The 21,619-nt window shown below is 37.0% G+C and overlaps 1 protein-coding gene across 1 annotated transcript in view; it reads left to right on the forward strand.

Annotated features, from left to right (window-relative positions):
- Positions 1-21,619, forward strand: part of WDR75 (WD repeat domain 75) — a 41,162-nt gene that overhangs the window by 13,566 nt on the left and 5,977 nt on the right. Inside the window, exons 5-19 of the mRNA XM_036857932.1 lie at positions 3,048-3,172; positions 4,918-4,988; positions 5,941-6,060; positions 6,505-6,593; positions 9,256-9,414; positions 10,261-10,320; positions 10,413-10,528; positions 11,618-11,793; positions 12,827-12,984; positions 13,445-13,625; positions 14,433-14,527; positions 15,546-15,641; positions 16,245-16,414; positions 16,990-17,049; positions 19,658-19,807. Of these exons, the coding sequence (XP_036713827.1) occupies positions 3,048-3,172; positions 4,918-4,988; positions 5,941-6,060; positions 6,505-6,593; positions 9,256-9,414; positions 10,261-10,320; positions 10,413-10,528; positions 11,618-11,793; positions 12,827-12,984; positions 13,445-13,625; positions 14,433-14,527; positions 15,546-15,641; positions 16,245-16,414; positions 16,990-17,049; positions 19,658-19,807 (1,826 nt within the window). The remainder of the gene's footprint in view (positions 1-3,047; positions 3,173-4,917; positions 4,989-5,940; positions 6,061-6,504; positions 6,594-9,255; positions 9,415-10,260; positions 10,321-10,412; positions 10,529-11,617; positions 11,794-12,826; positions 12,985-13,444; positions 13,626-14,432; positions 14,528-15,545; positions 15,642-16,244; positions 16,415-16,989; positions 17,050-19,657; positions 19,808-21,619) is intronic.

Here is a 21,619-nt window from a genome sequence, read left to right on the forward strand (position 1 = left end):
TTAAAATAATTAAGTTGCTTTACCAGATGACTATTTTAAAGTAGCACTTTTGAATATTTAGGTTCTGTTCTGTATATGAAAATGTGAATTCTTTTTTTTTTTTTTTTTTTTTAGGGAGTTTTTTATTTTTTGTAAATTTATTTCTTTTTGGCTGCATTGGGTTTTTTTTTTTTTTTTAATGTTTGGCTGTGTTGGGTCTTTGTTGCTGAGCGCAGGCTTTCTCTGGTTGCGGCTAGCTGGGGCTACTCTTTGTTGTGCGCAGGCTTCTCATTGTGGTGGCTTCTCTTGTTGTGGAGCATGGGCTCTAGGCGCACAGGCTTCAGTAGTTGTGGCATGCAGGCTCAGTAGTTGTGGCTCACGGGCTCTAGAGCGCAGGCTCAGTAGTTGTGGCGCATGGGCTTAGTTGCTTCGCAGCATGTGGGGTCTCTCCGGACCAGGGCTCGAACCCGTGTCCCCTGCATTGGCAGGCGGATTCTTAACCACTGCGCCACCAGGGAAGCCCCTGCGTTGGGTCTTTGTTTCTGCGTGCGGCTTTTCTCTAGTTGCGGCAAGCGGGGGCTACTCTTTGTTGCAGTGCGCGGGCTTCTCGTTGCAGTGGCTTGTCTTGTTGTGGAGCATGGGCTCTAGGCACGTAGGCTTCAGTAGTTGTGGCACATGGGCTCAGTAGTTGTGGCTTGAGGGCTCTAGAACGCAGGCTCAGTAGTGGTGCATGGGCTTAGTTGCTCTGCAGCATGTGGGATCTTCCTGGACCAGGGCTCAAACCCACATCCCCTGCATTAGCAGGCGGATTCTTAACCGCTGCACCACCAGGGAAGCCCTGTGAATTCTTAATGTCTGTCTAAATGCTTACTAAAAATTCATGTTTCTAAACTCCCTGACAATTGATTCACTAGGTCTGAGATTTGGTCCAGGAATCTGCATTTTTTTGTGTCTCCCCAGGTGGTTCTGCTCATCACTCTAGTTTGGTAGCCACTCCCCATACTCACTGCATGATTCCTCAGTTGGAGGGGTAGTTGCCAATAGCAGTAATGAAAGTTTTTATCCATATCAGTAGGACAAGTGATTCTTAACACTGACTACACATTACAGTCACTCCAAGGAACTTAAAATGTAAGATTCTCTGTGGTGGGGCCTGTCTATTTAAGTATTCCCCCAGTCGAGTCTAATGCGCAAGCCAGTATAGAAAACTGTAGATCTAAAGTAAGTCTCACTCAGATCTAAAGTCATTAGCCTTTTGGAGCTAACTGGAAACTTCCAATGCTGTAATGTCATCTGAATTCTGTTCATGGTGGAATCTAGTGTTACTCTTGAGTACTTGGCACATCGTGGGCACTCAGCCTGTGAAAATCTAGTTACTATATAAAAATGTGAAAAAGGCTTGAAAAAGATTCCCTGTGACTGGCATCTCAAAATATATATTAACATATACTTCTTTATTTGTTTCATCTTTGTTCCACAGTCCAAAACCAGAGTCTCTGATAGAAATTTGTATAAATCATATTGAAATATGCTTCTCTAGTTTAAAAACAAATGAACCTTTTATTTACACGTTATCTTATATGGTGTCATTTCTTGACTCTGTAATTAATTTATTCACCAGCTAATTAAACATTTACCATGTACCAAATACTGTTCTGGTTGCAGAGAACTAAACAGACATTAAGCTTACTAGATCAGTCATATAATACAATAAGATGACAGGTGTTCTAGAGAAAAATAAAGCAGGGAATGGGAATAGGCAACACTGGAAGAATACATATTAAATAAGTGATCAGGCGAGGTCCTGGGAGAAAGAAGAATACGCTGTGCAGCTGTGTTGGAGAAGCATATTCTAGAGCATTCCTGCCATGTTTGAGGAATAGCAGGGAGGATGGCTTGGAGTGAGCCTAAGTAGAATGGATAATGTAGAGCATTGTACGCGATTAGAAGGACTCTGACTTCTACTCTGAATAGACAAAAAGCCATTGAAGGTTTTTGAGCAAAAGAGGGACATGATCTGACTTAGCAGTAATAGAACACTGGCTTCTGTGTTGAGAAGAGACTGAAGGGGACCAAGGGTGGACGTAGGAAGAGCTGTTAAGAGATCACTATTCCTAACACTTAGGATATGAAGCAGGATCATGGCTTTAGGCTAGGTGGTAGCGGCAGAGGTGGTTAGAATTTATTGAATCTTGGATGTGTTTTGAAGATAGAGCCAGCAGGGTTTGCTGCTGGTTTGGTGTGGGGCATGAGAGAGAAGTCAAAGGTGACTCAAGGATTAAGTCTGAGCAACTAGGTAAATGGTGGTGCCATTTCCTCCAGTGGGCAATGTGGGGGAAGACTAAGTTCAGAAAGGAAAATAAGAGTTCAGGATTTAGGCATGTAAAGTTTGAGATGACTGAAAAGGCTAGAAGAATTGAGTTCAGAGCATATAATCAGGCTGGAAAACAAAAAATGGTAGATCAGTGTATTACAGTGTATTATAAAGTCTAGGAGGATAAGGAAATAGCATAGTGAAATATAGCTATTTCCCCTTAAGGAGAAATTTTTTAAATGGAATGCAAAGAGAAGAGCATGCCAATTCTACAGAAAAGGAGATTTATCCTATGAATGTGTGGCAAGCCCATAGCATTTCTGAAAGCTCTCAGATGGTTTGTTGCTTTTGGCTGCTCAGTTCACCAATGTATCATATTCCATCTCCATCTTAAAGCTCATCTCAGTACTTTGGGTTTGTTTTTTTGTTTTTTTGTTTTTTTTCATCTCAGTACTTTGGAAAGCAGTATGCACCAGTAAAACAAATTGTTTTCTATTTCTACATATATGAAGCGTGTGTGTGTGTGTGTGTGTGTGTGTGTGTGTGTGTGTGTGTGTGTGTATGAGTTGTGGAATTAGCCTTCCAGTTAAAACTTGTATATTCAAATGAAGAGTACAACTTGTTCAGACAGCCTAGAATTATGATCTTAGCATCAAATTAACTTTGGAGTACTAATTAACAGTTTTATATGAGCAAATGCACATCTTCACTTTCTCTAGAGAAGCTTTATATTAATATAGCTGCCTTTGGCTAGATGTATTTCAGCTGGTTTCAGTGAAACTACCAAAATCATCAAGTCAGGAAATAGAAGCTAAGGAGCTCTCCTTTGTTTTGGATTATATAAACCAGTCACCCAAGTGCATTGCCTTTGGAAATGAGGTAAAATTTGCTTTGTTGGTTTTCTTTTTTGTACATAAAATCTCTTTCCTGCAGTCTTTCCTCTGAGAATTTTATGTTATAGTGATTTAATATTGCCTTGAGTTACAATATTTTTGTTAGTAACTAAGAAATCTGTCTTACTACTTTAGCATGTGTTTGTAGTATAGATTTTTTTAGGACTACCCTAATTTTGTAGATTGTATCTTTTTGCTCTTGTAAACTCTATAATTGTCCCCAAAAAAAATCAATGTTTTGGCATTTGTACTGTACTTCTTAGCCTGTACCATGTAGAAGCCACTTAAATGCTTTGATTATAGATATGTGTCTTTTGAAAATATGACCTCCATGTCTACAAATAACATGCCCTTATAGAAAATTTTGAAATTACAGAAAAATATAATGAAGAAATTAAATCTCACCAGTGGTAATATTTGAGGAATTTTTTCTAGACTTTTTCCTAAATGTATAAAATAACTTTTCTCAAATTGAATAATTGTCTGAGGATTTTATCTTTTTTTTCTTCACTTAACACTGCAGCATGAGTGTGTACTTAAATGTTCATCAGAAATAGTGACTGTATGATGTTCATACCATGACTTATTTAGCCATCCGTTGTTAATAATCACATAATTTATTAAAATCAAGTACCATCAAAAGCCCCTATATATCATTGTGGTGGCATGTTTCTTTAGTCTTAAGTTTTGTAGCATTATTTTGGCTTTGTTCTGAAAAGGTTTAATTTCTTAGAGTAGAGAAAACACTTTTACATTATAAACGTCATTATTCTTTAGCATCATAGTCATCAGTTAAATACAAATTGAAACCACAGTGAGATACCACTTCAGGTCCACTAGAACAGATAAAATTAAAGAATGACAGTACTGAGTGGTGGAAAGATATGGGGCAAAGTTAAACATATGCCTTTACTGTGACCCAGCAGTTCCGCTCCTAGGTAGAGAAATGAAAACATGACCACAAAACGACATGCACAAGAATAATTAATACTCATTAATAGCTCCAAAATGGAAATAACCCAAGTGTTCATCAGTAAGAGAGTAAACAATTTATGATACATATGCGTTCATTGGGATGCTGCTTCACAGTAAAAAGGAACTAATGGTGCACATAAGAGCGGGGGTGAATCTCAAAAAGGTGATGTTGAGCTACAGTCCAGACATGAAGTGTATTTACCATTCTGGTTGTATTCTGTTGTAGAAAAGGCAGAGAAGTAAGCTATGGTGATAGAAATCAGTAGTTGCTGACAGGGGTGGGAGCATTGGGGAGTGACTGGAAAGAGGAACAATGGAGCATTCCTGAGGCGAAGAAAATGTCCTAAATCTTGATGGTAGTTACATGGTTATACACGCGTCAAACATTGCATTCTGTGGTGTATAGATTACGCCTTAATAGAAGAAAGTTTAATCATTATACTTAGAGAGTCTAGTTTTAGGATTTAGGGCCTACTTTCATCTTTTAATTTTCTATGATTATTGTAAATGTAGGAGTATCCTTTCCATAGTTAAACTGTAATATGGGTTGGCCAAAGAGTTCATTTGGGTTTTTCTGTAACATCTTACGGAAAAACCCAAATGAACTCTTTGGCCAACCCAATACATCATTTCATACTAATATACTCTCAGTCTGCAAAAAGTTTAAATTGTTCCCGTGTTAACTTTTATGATAATATTTCTTCTTAAAGGGTGTTGACTATTTTTGTGAATGTTATCTTCTCTTTGAAATACCAGGGAGAGTATGTTGCTGCAGTACGGGACTTTTACTTGTCTGTTTATTTTTTCAAAAAGAAAACAACATCAAGGTAAGAATTCTTTTTTGATAGCTTTATTTTAGTTACTCAAGAGTTCATTATAATTTTATTCATCCTTATACCTGTGACCCAAAGCTGTTTCATGTTACAAGTAATTATGAAACCACAAGATGAGGTAGAGTTTTTAACCCACAGTGGGTTAGAGTCGTTAGTCACAAAATCCTAGGGAGCTTTTCCCCCCAAAACCGCTTTCACACTTAGATTCTGCTGTGTATACTTGGTGTCAAAATTGGATGTGGTTTGAAAAGTTTTCCCTAGGTGATCCACATTGTCATTTTATGGCTATAGGAATGAATATAGGCTTTGGTATATCTGGGTTTAAAATGAGTCAGATTAGTCCATTGAACCTCACTGCACTTCAAATTAACATGTATTTTTAAATGGCGATAATTTCTACCTAACAGAGTTGTAAGGATGAATGAGAACGTATTTAAAGAAACTAGTGCTAAGCATGAGTAGTCACTCTTCAAATGACTCTGTCCCCTCTCCCCTTTTACCCTGCCAAGATTAACATTTGTTTTCCTTTGCAGTATAAGGATCCTGACATCTTTGGACACATTAGCCAGTTGTCTCAGATATAATTTCTCAGGCTTGTCCATACTTCATGCTAAAAACTTAGCTTTAACGAGAAATTCAAACAAACTTTGCCCAGGCAGAAAACCATAAGAACAACTGTCTGTTCTCTATTTCACTCTCAGTGGCCTCCATAGACAAGTTACTATGGTAGAATGTTATTCACATGAAATTTATATTGTGTATTAATAAATGTTTACAAAACAAAATTCTTGATTCTTGGTCATGATTTTTCTTAAAAATCGTGCATTTATGTTCAGTGAATTCTGAGCGCTCACCAGTTTGGGTTGATAAGGGTGAGACCTCCATTTTGCCTAACTACATCACTTACCAAGCCTTTAATAATCAAGGGGAAATATTTTTCTTCTAGGTTTACTTTATCATCATCAAGAAATAAGAAACATGCGAAGAACAATTTTACATGTGTAGCATGTCACCCGAAGGAAGATTGCATAGCAACTGGTCACAGGGATGGCAAAATTCGTCTTTGGTCAGTTAACTCTTGAAGAACTTGGCAATCATTTATTTATTTTAGATTAGTCCTGCAGAAAAGGGGTATACCTGGGTGCAGGGAAAAGGATGGAACTGAAAAGCAACAACCAATAATAGAGATGATGCTTTGCTGGCATCCTCCCTTTCTTTTATTACTGTACTCTTCATTGCATAGACTTACTGTTTTAGGACTTCAACCCTTGGCCCTAGGAGTAAATCCATTTTGTCCTTAATCATTTAATTGAAGAGAACTTTTTGTCAGCCTTTAAGTAAAAAGGAGAGAGTAACAGTGAATATTGAACTAGTAGAATACTATGATGGCCTATTGTTTGCAGAAGTGACTCGTTTAGAAATAGAAAATGTACTTTTTGCACATTAAGATCAGTAAACTTGATAAACATACGCCTTTGGCCAAATTAAGAATTTTGGTTTTCTCCAATAGGAGGAATTTTGATGATGAAAAGAAATACACATACACATGTTTACATTGGCACCATGATTTGGTTATGGATTTGGCTTTTTCAGTGACAGGTAAGTACAAGTTTAAGACTTAAACTGAACTTTTAAAGTATGTGAACCAAGTATTTTAATTCACTGTACTTATAGTTTGAAAGATTTAGAATTGCATGAGCCAAATGAATTTTTTTAAGCACTTGTATATCACCCCTGTGTTTTGGGCTTTGCTCAGCACAATGCCATATGCTTAAGTTTTCACAGCTCTTCAGAGTATCAAAGTGTACACCTGTCATAAAGTCTCTTGTTAATATAAACCTATTTAAATTATATTCCTTTTCTTTTTCTAATGTATGTGCACATAGCTAAGTGCTTGTTGTCCATAAGTATAGCTACAGTTTATCAGGAGCAAACGACTGTGCTGATGCTTTACATCCATTATCTCATTTAATCCTTGACTCTGAAAATAGGCATCATTATTCTCATTTTACAGATGATGGAAGTGAAATTTGTAGTTGAGAACTAACTTGCCTAAGGTCACGTGTCTCGTAAGTGGGATTTGGACCTAGGTCTAATTCGAACGTTTGTTTTTAACTGTAAGATCGCCACATTCACTATTTTAAGTTAATTCAGATCTTTGTTCCATTCAAGCTGCATGAGAGTGGCTCTAATGCGTAAAAATACCTCCTTGGAAATAGGATGACCTTCAACAGAAATTTGGAGAAGTACATTTTGTCTTTGGTTACCGTTAGCATCCCCACACGTATGTGGTGAAAATTATGTCAGTACATTTTGACTGGTCCTTAAGGGGGTGGGGGAGGGGAGGTGCTAGATGCTCCAGAAGTTTACGTGCCTGGAAAAGGTGATTCTTCTTCCTGTAGGTCCTCCTAGAGACTGGCAGGACAAGTCTTAGTACCATTTGCTCTAGATTCCTACAGGCTTACTTGGGTTTAACTCAGTGGAGCCTCAGGAAGCAGGAGGCATCTTCAGCCTACTTGTGCTTTTGATTTGGGGGATCAGTGACTGGTATATGGGGGTGGGACCCAACCTGACACACTTAGAGTAGTACAGCAGGAGTACAGCTGTGACATATGGGAACTAAGAACAGAAGAATGAAGAGGGTGTTAACCCTATGGATAAAAGACATAGGCTACTCTTATCTTCACCCTCCTCCCCACCAAAAATACAAATGAGTATGTTTGTGGCATTGTGTGTACATATGTCTGTAATGTTTCAGGCAGTGTTGTTATTCTCTCCTGACCTAAGGTGGTTTCTTCTGCCCTTCCTCATCAGTTTCTTTTTCTCTGCTGTGGCCCCTGCCCAAAGGCCAAGACCCGTTGATGTATATTGTCACTGTGACTTTTCTCTGTTTTGTTGCCCTTACGCATCTTTCCACCTCCTCTCACACTAGTTATTAGTCACAGCTTTCTGTGATGGCCTTACTTATTAGCCTTAAGTCCTGGGACATTCAGGATTGGCCTTCTCAGGTGGGGTTTGGGGAAGAAGGAATAGTTAGATTAGTTGGCACTCAAAAAAGAGAATACCAAGTGCCTCTACTGTGAGCCATGGCTTTCATATAGGAAGTACTGCAGATCATCTTGGCTATTAGAGAGTTCAATTCTTGATGTTATTTTTTAAATCATGTGAGTATTTGTGAGAAGTAATATAGTACATGGTTGTCAGTGAATGTATAGGTATGAGAGAGTTAATAGAAGAAATGAAAATTAGTTGTCTGTGTAAACAAACTACAAATTATAGGGTTTTTGAGAACTGTTTATAAGTTAAGGCAAATGTTAACAGTATAAACTGTTTTGGCTCTGCTTTGAACGCAGTCATGCTGTCTGTGAGCATCTAATTTATTATTTACTTCTTTCTGATTCTTAAGCCTTTCTTATTTCAGTGCTCTAGGACCTCAAGTTAATGTTGGATAAAAGTGGTATTGGTGTTCCCAACACAGGGGGAACGTTTTCAGTGTTTTACCACTAAAATATTTGCTATAGATTATCTGTAAGTATTCTTGATGAAATTTTAAAGGTCTCATCAATTCCTAGGTTACTGAGAGTTTTTATTATGGGTCTAGAATTCTATCATTTACTTTTTCTGCATCTGTTAAGATACTGATGATCTATTTCCCTTTTTTCTGTAAGTAGAGTTCATTACATTGGTTTATTTTTCAAATGTTAAAATAATCTCACATGCTCACAATAAATTTTACCCTGCAGTGATGTCTTATCTTTTTAATATATCATTGGATTCAGCTTGCTGATACTTCATTTGGTAGTTTTCATCTGTTATGAAATTGGCTTGTACTTTTCTTAATGATGTGCTAGTTTTGGTGCAGAATTACGCTGTTCTTCAAAACAAATTGGGAAGTGTTCTTTCTTTTTTGTTACCTGGAAGAGTGTAAAACTGGTTTATTTCTTCCTTAAATGTTTGGAAAAGTTTACTAGTGAAGCCAGCTGGGCCTGGAGGATGTTTGTTTCATCCAGTTTTTCTAGTTATTGGCAGAAGAATTTGTCAGCAACAAAGTAGTCACATAGTACTGGAAAGGAATAATCCCTGAACCAGTGATCTTTAAATCTATTGTCTTGCAAGTATATTAAAAGATATAAAGACACTTGTTTGCGTGTTTTTTTAAATAGTTTATTTCTCTAACATAGGAAAAATCAAAACATCGATTATATCTTCCTGTTTTTTCCCCCAAACACTGTCCTTTTCATTTCTTTGGGTGGATGAGAAGGCAGCAGTCTGCTGAGTGGTGGCCGTGAGTCTGTCCTCGTAGAGTGGCGAGAGGCAGCAGAGAAGAATAAGGAGTTCCTCCCCCGTTTAGGAGCTACTATTGAACATATCTCAGTGTCTCCAGCAGGGGATCTCTTCTGTACTTCGCACTCCGATAACAGTAAGTCTCAGTTTGTTGTCATGAGGAAATACAGTTTGTGTAATGTCATAAATTAGCTAGCATCTGTAGGGGATGGAAAATAAGAGACCTCAAACTAAGAGTAGCATAGGATTTAAGGAGCATTTTTTTCTCTTCCATTTCTCCTCTTTCCTCCACCCCTCTTGCCCCAAGATGCCACCTGAATCCAACATTTCCAGAGTTGTTTTTATGAAAGTGTAGGGCTAAGTGTATTTGGTTATTGGTGTGCCACTTATATTTAAAAATCTTTTCATGTGGAATGATTGGGGGAATAAAGGAGGTTTTCACAATATAATGGCATTCTCGAAAGAATGCTCTGAGGTTTTCCTTTGGTACAGTCATTGTCTCGGTGTGGGAGTCCTGTGGATTCTGACAGAAATGGAGCAGTCTTCTGATTCCTCCCCAGCATTTGGTCATCCTGTTACACCTCAGCTTAGATGTAAATCCCGTGCCCATTACCTCCTTTCCCTTCAAAAGAGAGCATAACTGAGCAATCCAGTAGTGCAGTGACTCATTTCAAAATAAACAGCCGTCTCTTTTGGGACATATAAGTTTCTGAATTAACACTTCTAATGTATTCATAGTCACAGCAGAAAACTTAGAGACTCCAACAGAAAAAGCCCTCATCCCCACCCCTAGTTTTTCTGTTAAATCACAAAATATATTCCTAATTTTCCAGTAACACTCCAAGAAATTGAACATACTCAGTTGTTTTGTATTCTGGTATATTTCAGAATGATATAAATTCATTTAAAAAAAACCTTGAAGGTTTGACCTATTTATGTTTAGATGTTTGTTTGTTTATTTATTTATTTATTTTACCCACAGAGCTGATAATCATTCACCGAAACCTTGAGGCGTCTGCAGTAATTCAAGGCCTAGTGAAAGGTATCGCAGACCTCAGTGGATGTGGAATTGTGTACATTTTTAAAAGTGAATATTTGTCTGATTTCAGCTATTGTTCATCACTTCTTTTGCAGACAGAAATATCTTTACCGGTTTGATGATTGACCCAAGAACTAAAGCTTTGGTTTTGAATGGGAAACCTGGCCACTTGCAGTTTTATTCTCTCCAAAGTGATAAACAGTTATACAATGTAAGATTTTTGATCTGTTAACTAGCCTTAAAACTAATGAAATATCTTTATAGCACCACTGGGGTCAAGTAACTTATTGTATAGCTTCTAAAACAAGATCCTGTGCCTATGTTATTTGAACATAGTATTATCAGTTGTTTACAGCATGATTCTAATGAGGCCACAGTTGCAGATGAAGTCTACATGTAAGCCATTTGGCACTGTTGTGTGCGCTCTATCTATTTTATTCTGTTTAAGACTACACTCTAAATTAACTGTTGCACACATCTGTGCCTTTGAGTCATAAGGATAGGCAATGAGAATATGGATTAACAGTACAAACCTGTCTCTGCTTTGTGGTGAAACAGTATCATATGTACATGCTGAAGATAAAATCTTCAGTGTAGATTAAAGAGGAACACTTCCTATAATCCTGGTAAATGCAATCTAGACTTTCCACTTTTTCTTTGGTGCCCCACAGTACCCTTTACAGATTTCTATCACAGCCACTCTGACACTTTATCGCTTTCTCTCCAACACCTTTAAACCTCTCAAAGAAAGGAAACTTATTGATCTTTGTACATTTCTAGTACAGTGCCTGGAAATAGTAGGCACTTAATACATTTTTAGTAAATAGATGAGGAAACAATAAAAGAAAAATTATAAAGAAAAAGCTGGCCTATTTACAATGTTGTGCTTTTTTCACTTCTTAAAAATTGTAGGTTTCATTTTTGCTCTCCTTGTTTCTAGTGATGTGGAATCTAGCCTTGAGATTTTATGTAAAGCTATTTGTTCTTAGAAACAAAAGAAAAGCATTACTGTAACCTAAAGTTCTGGTGTATCATATAAATGGAGCATAGTCGTTACTAAAATTTAAGGTCATTGAAGAATCATCACCACCAAATTGGTATTATATAATATGCTCCATGTTTTCAATGGCAATTTCGATGTCCGTAAGTAATGATTAATTCATTTTTCTCTTTACCTAAAAATCTGTTATGTAGATTCCAGAAGGTATCTATGATGTGGTTAATTACCATTCCTTGAATGCTTTAACATTTATGTATTTACATTAATAAGAATTTTGGATTTTTTTTTTTAACCCATCAGTTAGACATTATACAGCAAGAATATATCAATGATTATGGTCTGATCCAAATTGAGCTAACAAAGGCTGCATTTGGCTGCTATGGTAATTGGCTTGCAACGGTGGAACAACGTCAAGAAAAGGAAACTGAGCTTGAATTGCAAATGAAACTGTGGACATATAATAAGAAAACACAAGGGTAATACTACCTATATAGACATTTAACTTGAGAGCAGAAAATTATTTGACTTTCTAGTTTCAAGTGTTGGTCTTTACGATGTTTCATTTTGATAAATTTATATTAAGAGAAATGAAGGAGGTGCTATTCCTCTTATAAAGCCTTTATGCTTTCTGCTCTGAGAAAGCATTGGTGTCCTCCAAATTATGAGTCACCTCATTGCATAAATGAGGAAACATGGAGAAGTGACACCCCCAGGAACACATACCTACTTCCAGGCAAATCCAGGATTAGAATGCAAAGGTCTTAGTTCCTTAGCTCTTTATTAATGTTATATTACCTTCTTTGGGAAAATGGCAGTGGTAGGTGGTAGAGGTGTGGTGTGGTGTAGTCTTGATTAGATAAGGAGCCCACTAGTTTCTCATACCATGGCTGTAATAGCAATTTATCAAGTTCTTGCTTGTCAAGAACTGGGCTTAGTGCTTTCGTGCCCATTGTCTTGTGAATCTTCACAAGATAATCTTTCATTCACAGCAGTGTCCTGTCGAGCTAGAAACAAGCTTTGAGAGGTAGTTTGGGTGACTTTAAATATTAAGTATTGACCAGGGCAGTGAAATAGGTAATGTTCTTTCTGTACCGTCTTGCCAAAAACAAGGGCTTTCATAGCCATTTCCTTTTTTGCTTATTTTCAAAAGAGTGAGGTATCTGTGTTCTACACAGTTTCCCTGCAGTTTAGTATAGTAGCCTTTCAAGTATCATTTTTTTGATGACCCCTATTTTATACTCATTCTGTACCAGTAAGCTGACACTATTTATAATCATCTCTGTTACGTACGTTACACGAGGCCAGAGGTAATGTGTTAGAACTCTTTGCATCCTGTGGCCATTAGTGATAGAACACTCAACTGTTTGTCATGCTAGGTGATAATATATCAGTTGCTCATTCTTAAAGATGCTATTGTAAAATGTGCAATATGTAAGGAATTCTTAATACTCATATGATAGTATATCATATTGCCCTGGTATAAAAATAAATTGGTTTCCTTCCTACTAGGTTTGTTCTCAATACAAAGGTTAACATGCCACATGAAGACCACATCACAGCTCTCTGTTTCTGTAATGCAGAAAAATCTGAAAACCCCACCTTGGTTACAACAAGTAAAGATGGTCACTTCAAAGTGTGGATATTAACAGATGATTCTGATATATACAGTAAGTTACTTAAATATAGTATGTCTATATGTCATGCACAGTTTTAAGAATTGATATATTTATCTCTCATGAATTGTATCCATTCTAGGAGGACATTTTCTACTTTGTTTAATTCTGTAGGATATTGCCCAATTTCAAAAGATTTGAGAGATTACATTTTTCATGCCTTTTCTCCCAAATCTTTATTTTATGACGTTCTTGATTAATCGTGTGCTAATTATTCCAGTCTGTGAGAGTACAGTAAAAAGGGCTTTTGCAGTAGTCCCTTTACTGTTCCACTAGAGGGAGGTCAAGGTCTCTTGGAAGGGACGCAAATTTCAAATCAGTCAATGATTTGTAACTAAAATTTTGGAGAGGAGGTTTTTTGTTGTGTTTCCTTGTTTCTTAATGCATATTTCTTATAAATTCCCTAAAATATTATCTAGCATTTGTACTATTTCTATGGTCTATATTTTCACAGAAAAAGCTGTTGGCTGGACCTGTGATTTTGTGGGTAGTTATCACAAATACCAAGCAACTAACTGCTGTTTCTCCGAAGATGGCTCTTTACTAGCAGTTAGTTTTGAGGAAATAGTTACAATATGGGATTCGGAGACATGGGAACTTAAATGTACATTTTGTCAACGAGCTGGGAAAATAAGGTAGGTAAATAATTGGGGGAGTATGAAGTACTGGATTTGTTTCTTTTTTTTTTAATTCAAACAAGTCTTTCTACATAAACTTTAGTAATTAATTTATGCTTTCTCCAGAGGTATCCTGTGGGTCAGTGGTGCCAGCAGCTAACCAAAATACTGGGAAGCTAAAAAATACTGGGTTTATGAACGATGTGCATTACTTTTCATGGTTGTACTACACAATAATAGAAGCTATATATAAGCCTCAGTAGATCCAAACAATGTTTATTTTCTCTGTATTTTCATAAAAGCGATGTTATGCTCAAACTTCATTGTTTGTAATAATGGCAAGGGAATGTAACAGCAGTATCTTTCATTTTATTTCCGGTAACTTGGGCATTTGAGGACAGAATGGGAAATGGCTGTTTCTAATTCCCAACATGTCTAATTCTGAATTTACTTTGTAAAACTTTCTTCAGAATTCATATTGCAGATTTCCCTCTTGAGGCAAAGAAGCATAAAAAAGAGTTTTTGTTAAGTAACTTGGTACGTTTCACATACATTTTCTCTATATGTGTCAATTATTGTACCATACAGCATATTAGAGAAAAGAATTGGTCATCAAATCTGTTTTCCTAAAGAAACAAAATAGCTAAATAAAGCTTTCCTGTTGTGCTCCTTACCCCCTTTCCTGCAGAATAATTATGAACAAAAACATACATGTCTATCTAAAAATTTGCATTGCACGAAACTAGTACTGTGCAGGAAGTCTGCAGTCCTTTGTAACTACGTGTGCTAGAACTGACTGTTGTTAACTTCCTTGTTTTAATCTAGGCACCTTTGCTTTGGGAGATTGACTTGTTCCAAGTATCTTCTTGGTGCCACTGAAAATGGCATTCTGTGCTGTTGGAATCTGCTCAGTTGTGCATGTAAGATATTTTTTGCTATAAAGTGATGACTAAGCATATAGGAAGTGGACATTAACTAATCTTTGGCATTTTAGGACTTCTGGATGATATCTTCGTATCTTTACCCAGAGAATATATAATTTTTTACGTGGTACATTGTACCACCAAACTTTGGAGTGCTATGCCTGTAATAATAGACTTTGATTACAGTTGACCCTTGAACTATGCGGGCGTTAGGGTCACCGACCCTCTGCACAGTCAGAAATTCACTTATAACTTAGAGAGTCAGCCCTCTGTGGAGTCAGCCAACCTTGGATTGAGCAGTTATTGTAGTACTTGGTATTTTAAAATCCACATGTATGTGGACCCTCACAGTTCAAATCCATGTTATTCAAGGGTCAACTGTATTTATAAACTGCCTGATTGTCAGCAAATCATCTTCCATTATCCTCACCTTTTTCCACTGTCTTCAGTGTATGACTTTGTTGCCCTCCATCTTATCCATCCTCATAGCAATTTGAGGAAAGTTTCTGATAGTTCATAATGCATATTAACCTGCAGTGTCCCTGACAGCATTAAATTTGAATGTAGCCTATCACAATCCTCCTAACAAATGTGAACTTTGTGGCATTTTACTCATTCGAGTATATGTTTGGAAGACATTGTGGTTACTTTGTAATGAATGTGTGTGATAACATTTTTTTTAATATTCTCTGCAGTGATTCTGGTTAACATTTTGCCCACATTTAGCAGTAGTGGAAAAGCACCAGACAGAAGTTGCACTGTAATAACCATTTCATAGCATGGGGAAGAAGTATCAATACTTTGTTTTTCTGCTTCTTGCCCCTCGTTTTAGTGCAGACTTCCACAGATAATGTCAGTGTGTTCTCCATGTATTATCTGGAATGGTAAAATCCCTCTTCCTAAAAATAATAGAATTGATTGTCCCAATAAATATTGAGTACCTAGTTTAAATAACAAGCTTAAGAAAGCTTTTGGTAAATCTCTTCTTAGAAGTGAATCACTTTTTTTCCCCCAGTGGAGTGGAGTGCAAAATTAAATATGAGAGTTTTGGAACCTGATCCCAATTCAGAGAATATTGCCGCAATCTCTCAGTCTTCCACGGGTTCAGACTGTAAGTACAGACCATTCTTTGACAGAAGAAATCTATTACCTAAATTTTCTTTTTAACACCTTTAATGTAATTTGAGTTAAACTTACCTTCAAATCAGATGTCCATTTGAAGCCATTTGCCTGACCACTGCCCTTCATTTCTTGAGTTCCAGCTCCAGCACATCCGTCATTTTTCAACATGTCATTTGCTACTCAGCCTTCAAAATCCAAGAGAGATTTTGCCTCTTTGAAGCATTCCTAAATCCCCCAAGGAGCTTTTATCGTTCCTCTATGATCTTGAAGCTCTTTCTACAGATCTCTGTTTTAGTGCTTAAGACAAAATACTGCCATAGTATTTTGGTGTCTGTTTTCTGCAGTTGACACTGCTCTCAGAAACAGGAATTTTTCTTTCTGTTTTTCATCTTCAAAGCCCTCATTCCTAACCGGCTTGGCACATAGGAAGCATCAAGTAGATATTTGTTGACTCAAAGCCTAAAATAATCATGACCTGATCAATTTACTCAATGGGGTAAGTCCCAGGATGAGTGTGGTCTGCCAATCTGAGGCTGAAACTAACCTTTGCAGGCAAAATGTTGTTGTCTATTTGGTTTTTTTTTTTCTCTAGTGTTTGTGTTTAGACCTAGCGAGCCCAGGCCATTGTATATTCAAAAAAATATCTCCAGAGAGGAAGTCCAGTGGGGAGTGTTTGTTCCACGAGTTGTCCCTGAATCATTCACCTCAGAAGCTTACCAGTGGCTGAACAGATCGCAGTTTTACTTCCTAACAAAATCACAGGTAACCGTCCACCTCAGAAAAGGCTGTCATTTCGTATGTGTGATTTTCATTTGCTTTAATATTTGAGAGTAATAGCCCAGGGCAAGTGGAATAGTTTTATTAAAGGATTACTCCTTCTCTCCCCTCCCGCTCCCCTGCCAAATCGTCTAATGTGCTCTGTACAGTCATATTACTGGTGGGAGTATATTAGCCCACACCTTTGGGGCTAAGTATTGCTTGCATTCATTCACTCTGTGACACCAAAAAAGATATGACCTAGAAGATAATTAGAATACTTTAAATTGTATTTATTAGAATGGCTCTTTTTTAATTTTAGTATTTGATTTACCATAAAGAAATCAGTGGCTTAAGTTTGACCCATCAGTTGAATTTTATTTCATTACCAATTCTTAAAAATGATCTTTGAGAACAATCTTACAACTGTCACAGCAGTTATTAAATACGTTTTAAATCTTTTATTACTTTTCTGTGAGCAGATATATTTATATCAAGATGAAAAGTCGACATCATTTTCTAACTTTAACATTTAGATTTGCACTCTATATTTTGCATCATTAATTGACCTCTCTTTTCAGAGTTTATTGACATTCAGTACACAGTCTCCAGAAGAGAAACTCACACCAACAAGCAAACAGGTATGTTCTAGTCACTCGTGGTGCAGATCATGCACATTGCCTCCCTGCAAAGATAAGGTTATCTTCTAGAACTCAGCTATGAGAAAAATGTTTTACCTGCCCTAAAGTGGAATTAAAATTACATACTTAGAAACTACTTGCTTCGTTTGATGTCATAGTGCTCTTTGAAAATGTAGTCTCAATTTGTAATATCAGTGACACATGCTTGTGATTTAAAGAATCAAATAGTTCTACAAGACTTCTTGGGGAAAACTTGAACATCACCACCACTGCCATTACCCACAAAGATACTCTCAACTCTTTGAGTTGAAGTTTTTATTTACCTCCGTATCTCTAAGAAACATGTTTATATTGCTAATTCTGGATTTTTCAGATCTAGGTATTATTTGTTAACTCTGATCTATTGAAGTTGAAGTTTCTTTCACACCACTCCCGCCATATACATAACATACCCCCGCATATTTTCTGTCCCCTAATTTTTCCAGTATAGATAAATCTTAAATTGGTCAGGTCACTGTTCATCCTTAAACATGTAAACACAATTCATAGCTGAGCCACATAGTAATAAACAGGTTGTTTTTCCTTTTGTGACCAACTTCTTTTCTCTGGAGTTAATGATTGCCTTCTTTTTTCATTTGCTCAGTTTCCTATTTACTTCTCACCTAATTCACCCCTAAACTCTACCCTGTAAGTCCTCTCTCATTATTTTCAGACATATTAGGTATTCTTTCGAGTCTTGAAGAAATATTTTCAAGAGCCTCTGACCTGCTTCTTTCTGAACTGATTGCCCTGTAAACCTGCTGCACAGTAATCATCTTAGGATCTACATTTGCTGCCATTCTGGGGATTTATTCACATCCACTGTAATAGATCCTGTAGTTTTTCTCCTTCTTTGGTCACTCCCTTGCTTTGGTAAAGCACATCCTACTGGTGCATGGGAAGTAAATTTAAGACATTGCACGTTTGGACATGCTTTTATTCTCTCCCATTGGATTGGTTGGTTGGGTAGAGTTCTAGGCTGAAAATCATTTTGTCTTAGAACTTTGAAGATACTGTCTTATACTTTATCTGTATCCTGACGTATTTTTCTCTGAAAATTCATTGAATTCATTTAACATTTTTTTGTTGATCATTACTACATGTTCTAGACATTTGGGATATATCAGTGAGCAAAAGAGTCAAGTCTCTAAACTAGTGGTGTTTATAGTCTTAACAGTTAGGTACAGATGACAAACATCAAGTAAGTAAAATATATAGTATTTTAGAAGGCAATAAGAATTATGGGAGGAGGAATGGCGGGAAAGGGAGTGTGGAGTGCAGTTTGCCTTTTTAAATAAAGCAGTCAAAACAGGCTTTAATGAAAAGAATTTGACTTTTCCTCTGAGTTAAATGTAGAGCCCCCTTCGAGGGTTTTAATCAAAAAACTGTCTAAGGAGAAGAATTAATTCTTTCTTTGCCTTCATTTTCTCTAGAACTGCTGTTATTTACTGCTGGACCTTCTAGAATGGTGCTCTCTAATATTCTTAATTTTTCTCCTGTTTTCTTCCTGTTGTCTGAGAGGTTTCCTCCTCTTTTCATCTGATCCTCTGTTGTTTGTCTTTCTCTTAACATGGTTCATTTCCATTAGGTTTTTATTTCCAATCTGTTTTGGAGATTTTCATCGAAGTCTCATGACTCTTAGCTGTCTGCTCTTATTTAAAAGTGAACAAAATCGCCATTTGTAGGTTTTCTACCTAGGTGGAACTTGACCTCTGGCCTCCACTGTCTGCCTGAGCTATTATGAGAAAATCTCCAAAGTCATTATTTTTAGGACTTTCTCTCTTAGATTGGTCAAATTGTCCAGATAAAATTCTTCCAAATTCTTGCCTAAAAGATGTCAGCGTGGCTGCCAGTGTTCTGAGAAGCACCCTCTGTGCAACTGTGTTCACTGCCTTCAGCTGTGAGGCCACCTCTGCCCCTCCACACACCAAGCCATCCATTCGAAAGACACACTTTATGTCGCTCTTCGAGGAACATTCTGCCAGCCCTCTGCTGGGGCTGAGGAGGACATCTGGAAACCTGAGCGCTCTCTAAATAGACCTTCAACCAGGCTAACTGGTTTCTTTCTTTTTTTTTTTTTTTTAAGCCTTTTACAGGGGAGGTACTGTTACTATTAGTACCAATTCTTGAGTGTTTGCAGGATTCTACAGTATAAATTGGGATGCTTTTAGCTTTCTTCACCACCAGCTTAGAATCCTGCTTTCTCAGGTCTACTAAGTTAGCTACCACCATTCAAACTGCTTTCCACTTTGCACATCACACAGTGTCTTTATTACTGTGAATTTATGCTCTTTTGAAAACCCCTTTGCTGCCATTTTTGTAGGATTGGGGGACTAAGTAGTGGTGGATGCACATTTTGTTCTGTCATCGAAGTATCTACTGTTAGCTTTTCACATAGTAAATTGACTGCCCTCAGTTGCTTTACCTGTGAAATGAAAGAATCATACTAGATAATTTCTATAGTTCCCTCCATCCGACATGTTATGACTGTGATACTTCTTATTGCCTCAAAGGTAGTTCCTCCTTTTTAGTGAAGTAATTTATTTCCCTTTGTTTTAAATCCTTACAGCTATTAGCAGAAGAAACTCTTCCAACAACCCCATTTTATTTCATATTGGGAAAGCACAGGCAGCAACAGCAGGATGACAAGTTAAATGAAGCTTTGGAGGATGAACTGGTGCAACTACCCTTAACAGAAAACATACCTGCAATTAGTGAGGTAAGTAATTATTCATTACTTATTAGTGTGAAACATAACTTTTATTATAATATTAATAAGTAAAACTAATAGTGTAAATTAATTGCTTATACCAATGTGAAATGGGTTAAACGCAATAAAGTTCCTTAAGTTAGAGTTTATTTATACAATCTGTAACAACTAATTTTTAAATAATCATTTATACACTGTGCAACTTTTTTTTTGAACTTTTGAATTTTATTTATTTTTCTATACAGCAGGTTCTTATTAGTTATCTATTTTATACATATTAGTGTATACATGTCAATCCCAATCTCCCAATTCATCCCACTACCACCACCACCACCCCCCGCCACTTTCCCCCCTTGGTTTCCGTACCTTTGTTCTCTACACCTATGTCTCTATTTCTGCCCTGCAAACCAGTTCATCTGTACCATTCCTCTAGGTTCCACATATATGCGTTAATATACGATATTTGTTTTTCTCTTTCTGAGTTACTTCACTCTGTATGACAGTCTCTAGGTCCATCCACGTCTCTACAAATGATCCAGTTTTGTTCCTTTTTATGGCTGAGTAATGTTCCATTGTATATTTGTACCACATCTTCTTTATCCTTTCATCTGTCAATGGGCATTTAGGTTACTTCCATGACCTGGCTTTTGTAAATAGTGCTGCAATTAACATTGGGGTGCATGTGTCTTTTTGAATTATGGTTTTCTCTGGGTATATGCCCAGTAGTGGGATTGCTGGGTCATATGGTAGTTCTATGTTTAGTTTTAGAAGGAACCTCCATGCTGTTCTCCATAGTGGCTGTATCAATTTACATTCCCACCAACAGTACAAGAGGGTTCCCTTCCCTTTTCTCCACACCCTCTCCAGCATTTGTCTGTAGATTTTCTTATGATGCCCATTCTAACTGGTGTGAGGTGATACCTCACTGTAGTTTTGATTTGCATTTCTCTAATAATTAGTGATGTTGAGCAGCTTTTCATGTGCTTCTTGGCCTCTGTATGTCTTCTTTGGAGAAATGTTTATTTAGGTCTTCTGCCCATTTTTGGATTCAGTTGTTTGTTTTTTTAATATTGAGCTGCATGAGCTGTTTATATATTTTGGAGATTAATCCTTTGTCCACTGATTTGTTTGCAAATATTTTCTCCCATTCTGAGGGTTGTCTTTTTGTCTTGTTTGTAGTTTCCTTTGCTTTGCAAAAGCTTTGAAGTTTCATTAGGTCCCATTTGTTTATTTTTGTTTTTATTTCCCTTACTCTAGGAGGTGGATCAAAAAATATCTTGCTGTGATTTATGTCAAAGAGTGTTCTTCCTGTGTTTTCCTCTGAGAGTTTTATAGTTTCCGGTCTTACATTTAGGTCTCTAATCCGTTTTGAGTTTATTTTTGTGTCTGGTGTTAGAGAGTGTTCTAATTTCATTCTTTTACATGTAGCTGTCCAGTTTTCCCAGCACCACTTATTGAAGAGACTGTCTTTTCTCCATTGTATATCCTTGCCTCCTGTGTCATAGATTAGTTGACCATGGGTGCATGGGTTTATCTCTGGGCTTTCTATCGTGTTCCATTGATTTGTGTTTCTGTTTTTGTGCCAGTACCATATTGTCTTGATTACTATAGCTTTATAGTGTAGTCTGAAGTCAGGGAGTCTGATTCCTCCAGCTGCATTTTTTCCCTCAAGACAGCTTTGGCTGTTTGGGGTCTTTTGTGTCTCCATACAAATGTTCAGATATTTTGTTCTAGTTCTGTAAAAACTGCCACTGGTAATTTGATAGGGGTTGCACTGAATCTGTAGATTGCTTTGCATACTATAGTCATTTTCACAATACT

Source organism: Balaenoptera musculus, chromosome 7 (genome assembly GCF_009873245.2).
Source record: "Balaenoptera musculus isolate JJ_BM4_2016_0621 chromosome 7, mBalMus1.pri.v3, whole genome shotgun sequence".
NCBI lineage: Eukaryota > Metazoa > Chordata > Mammalia > Artiodactyla > Balaenopteridae > Balaenoptera > Balaenoptera musculus.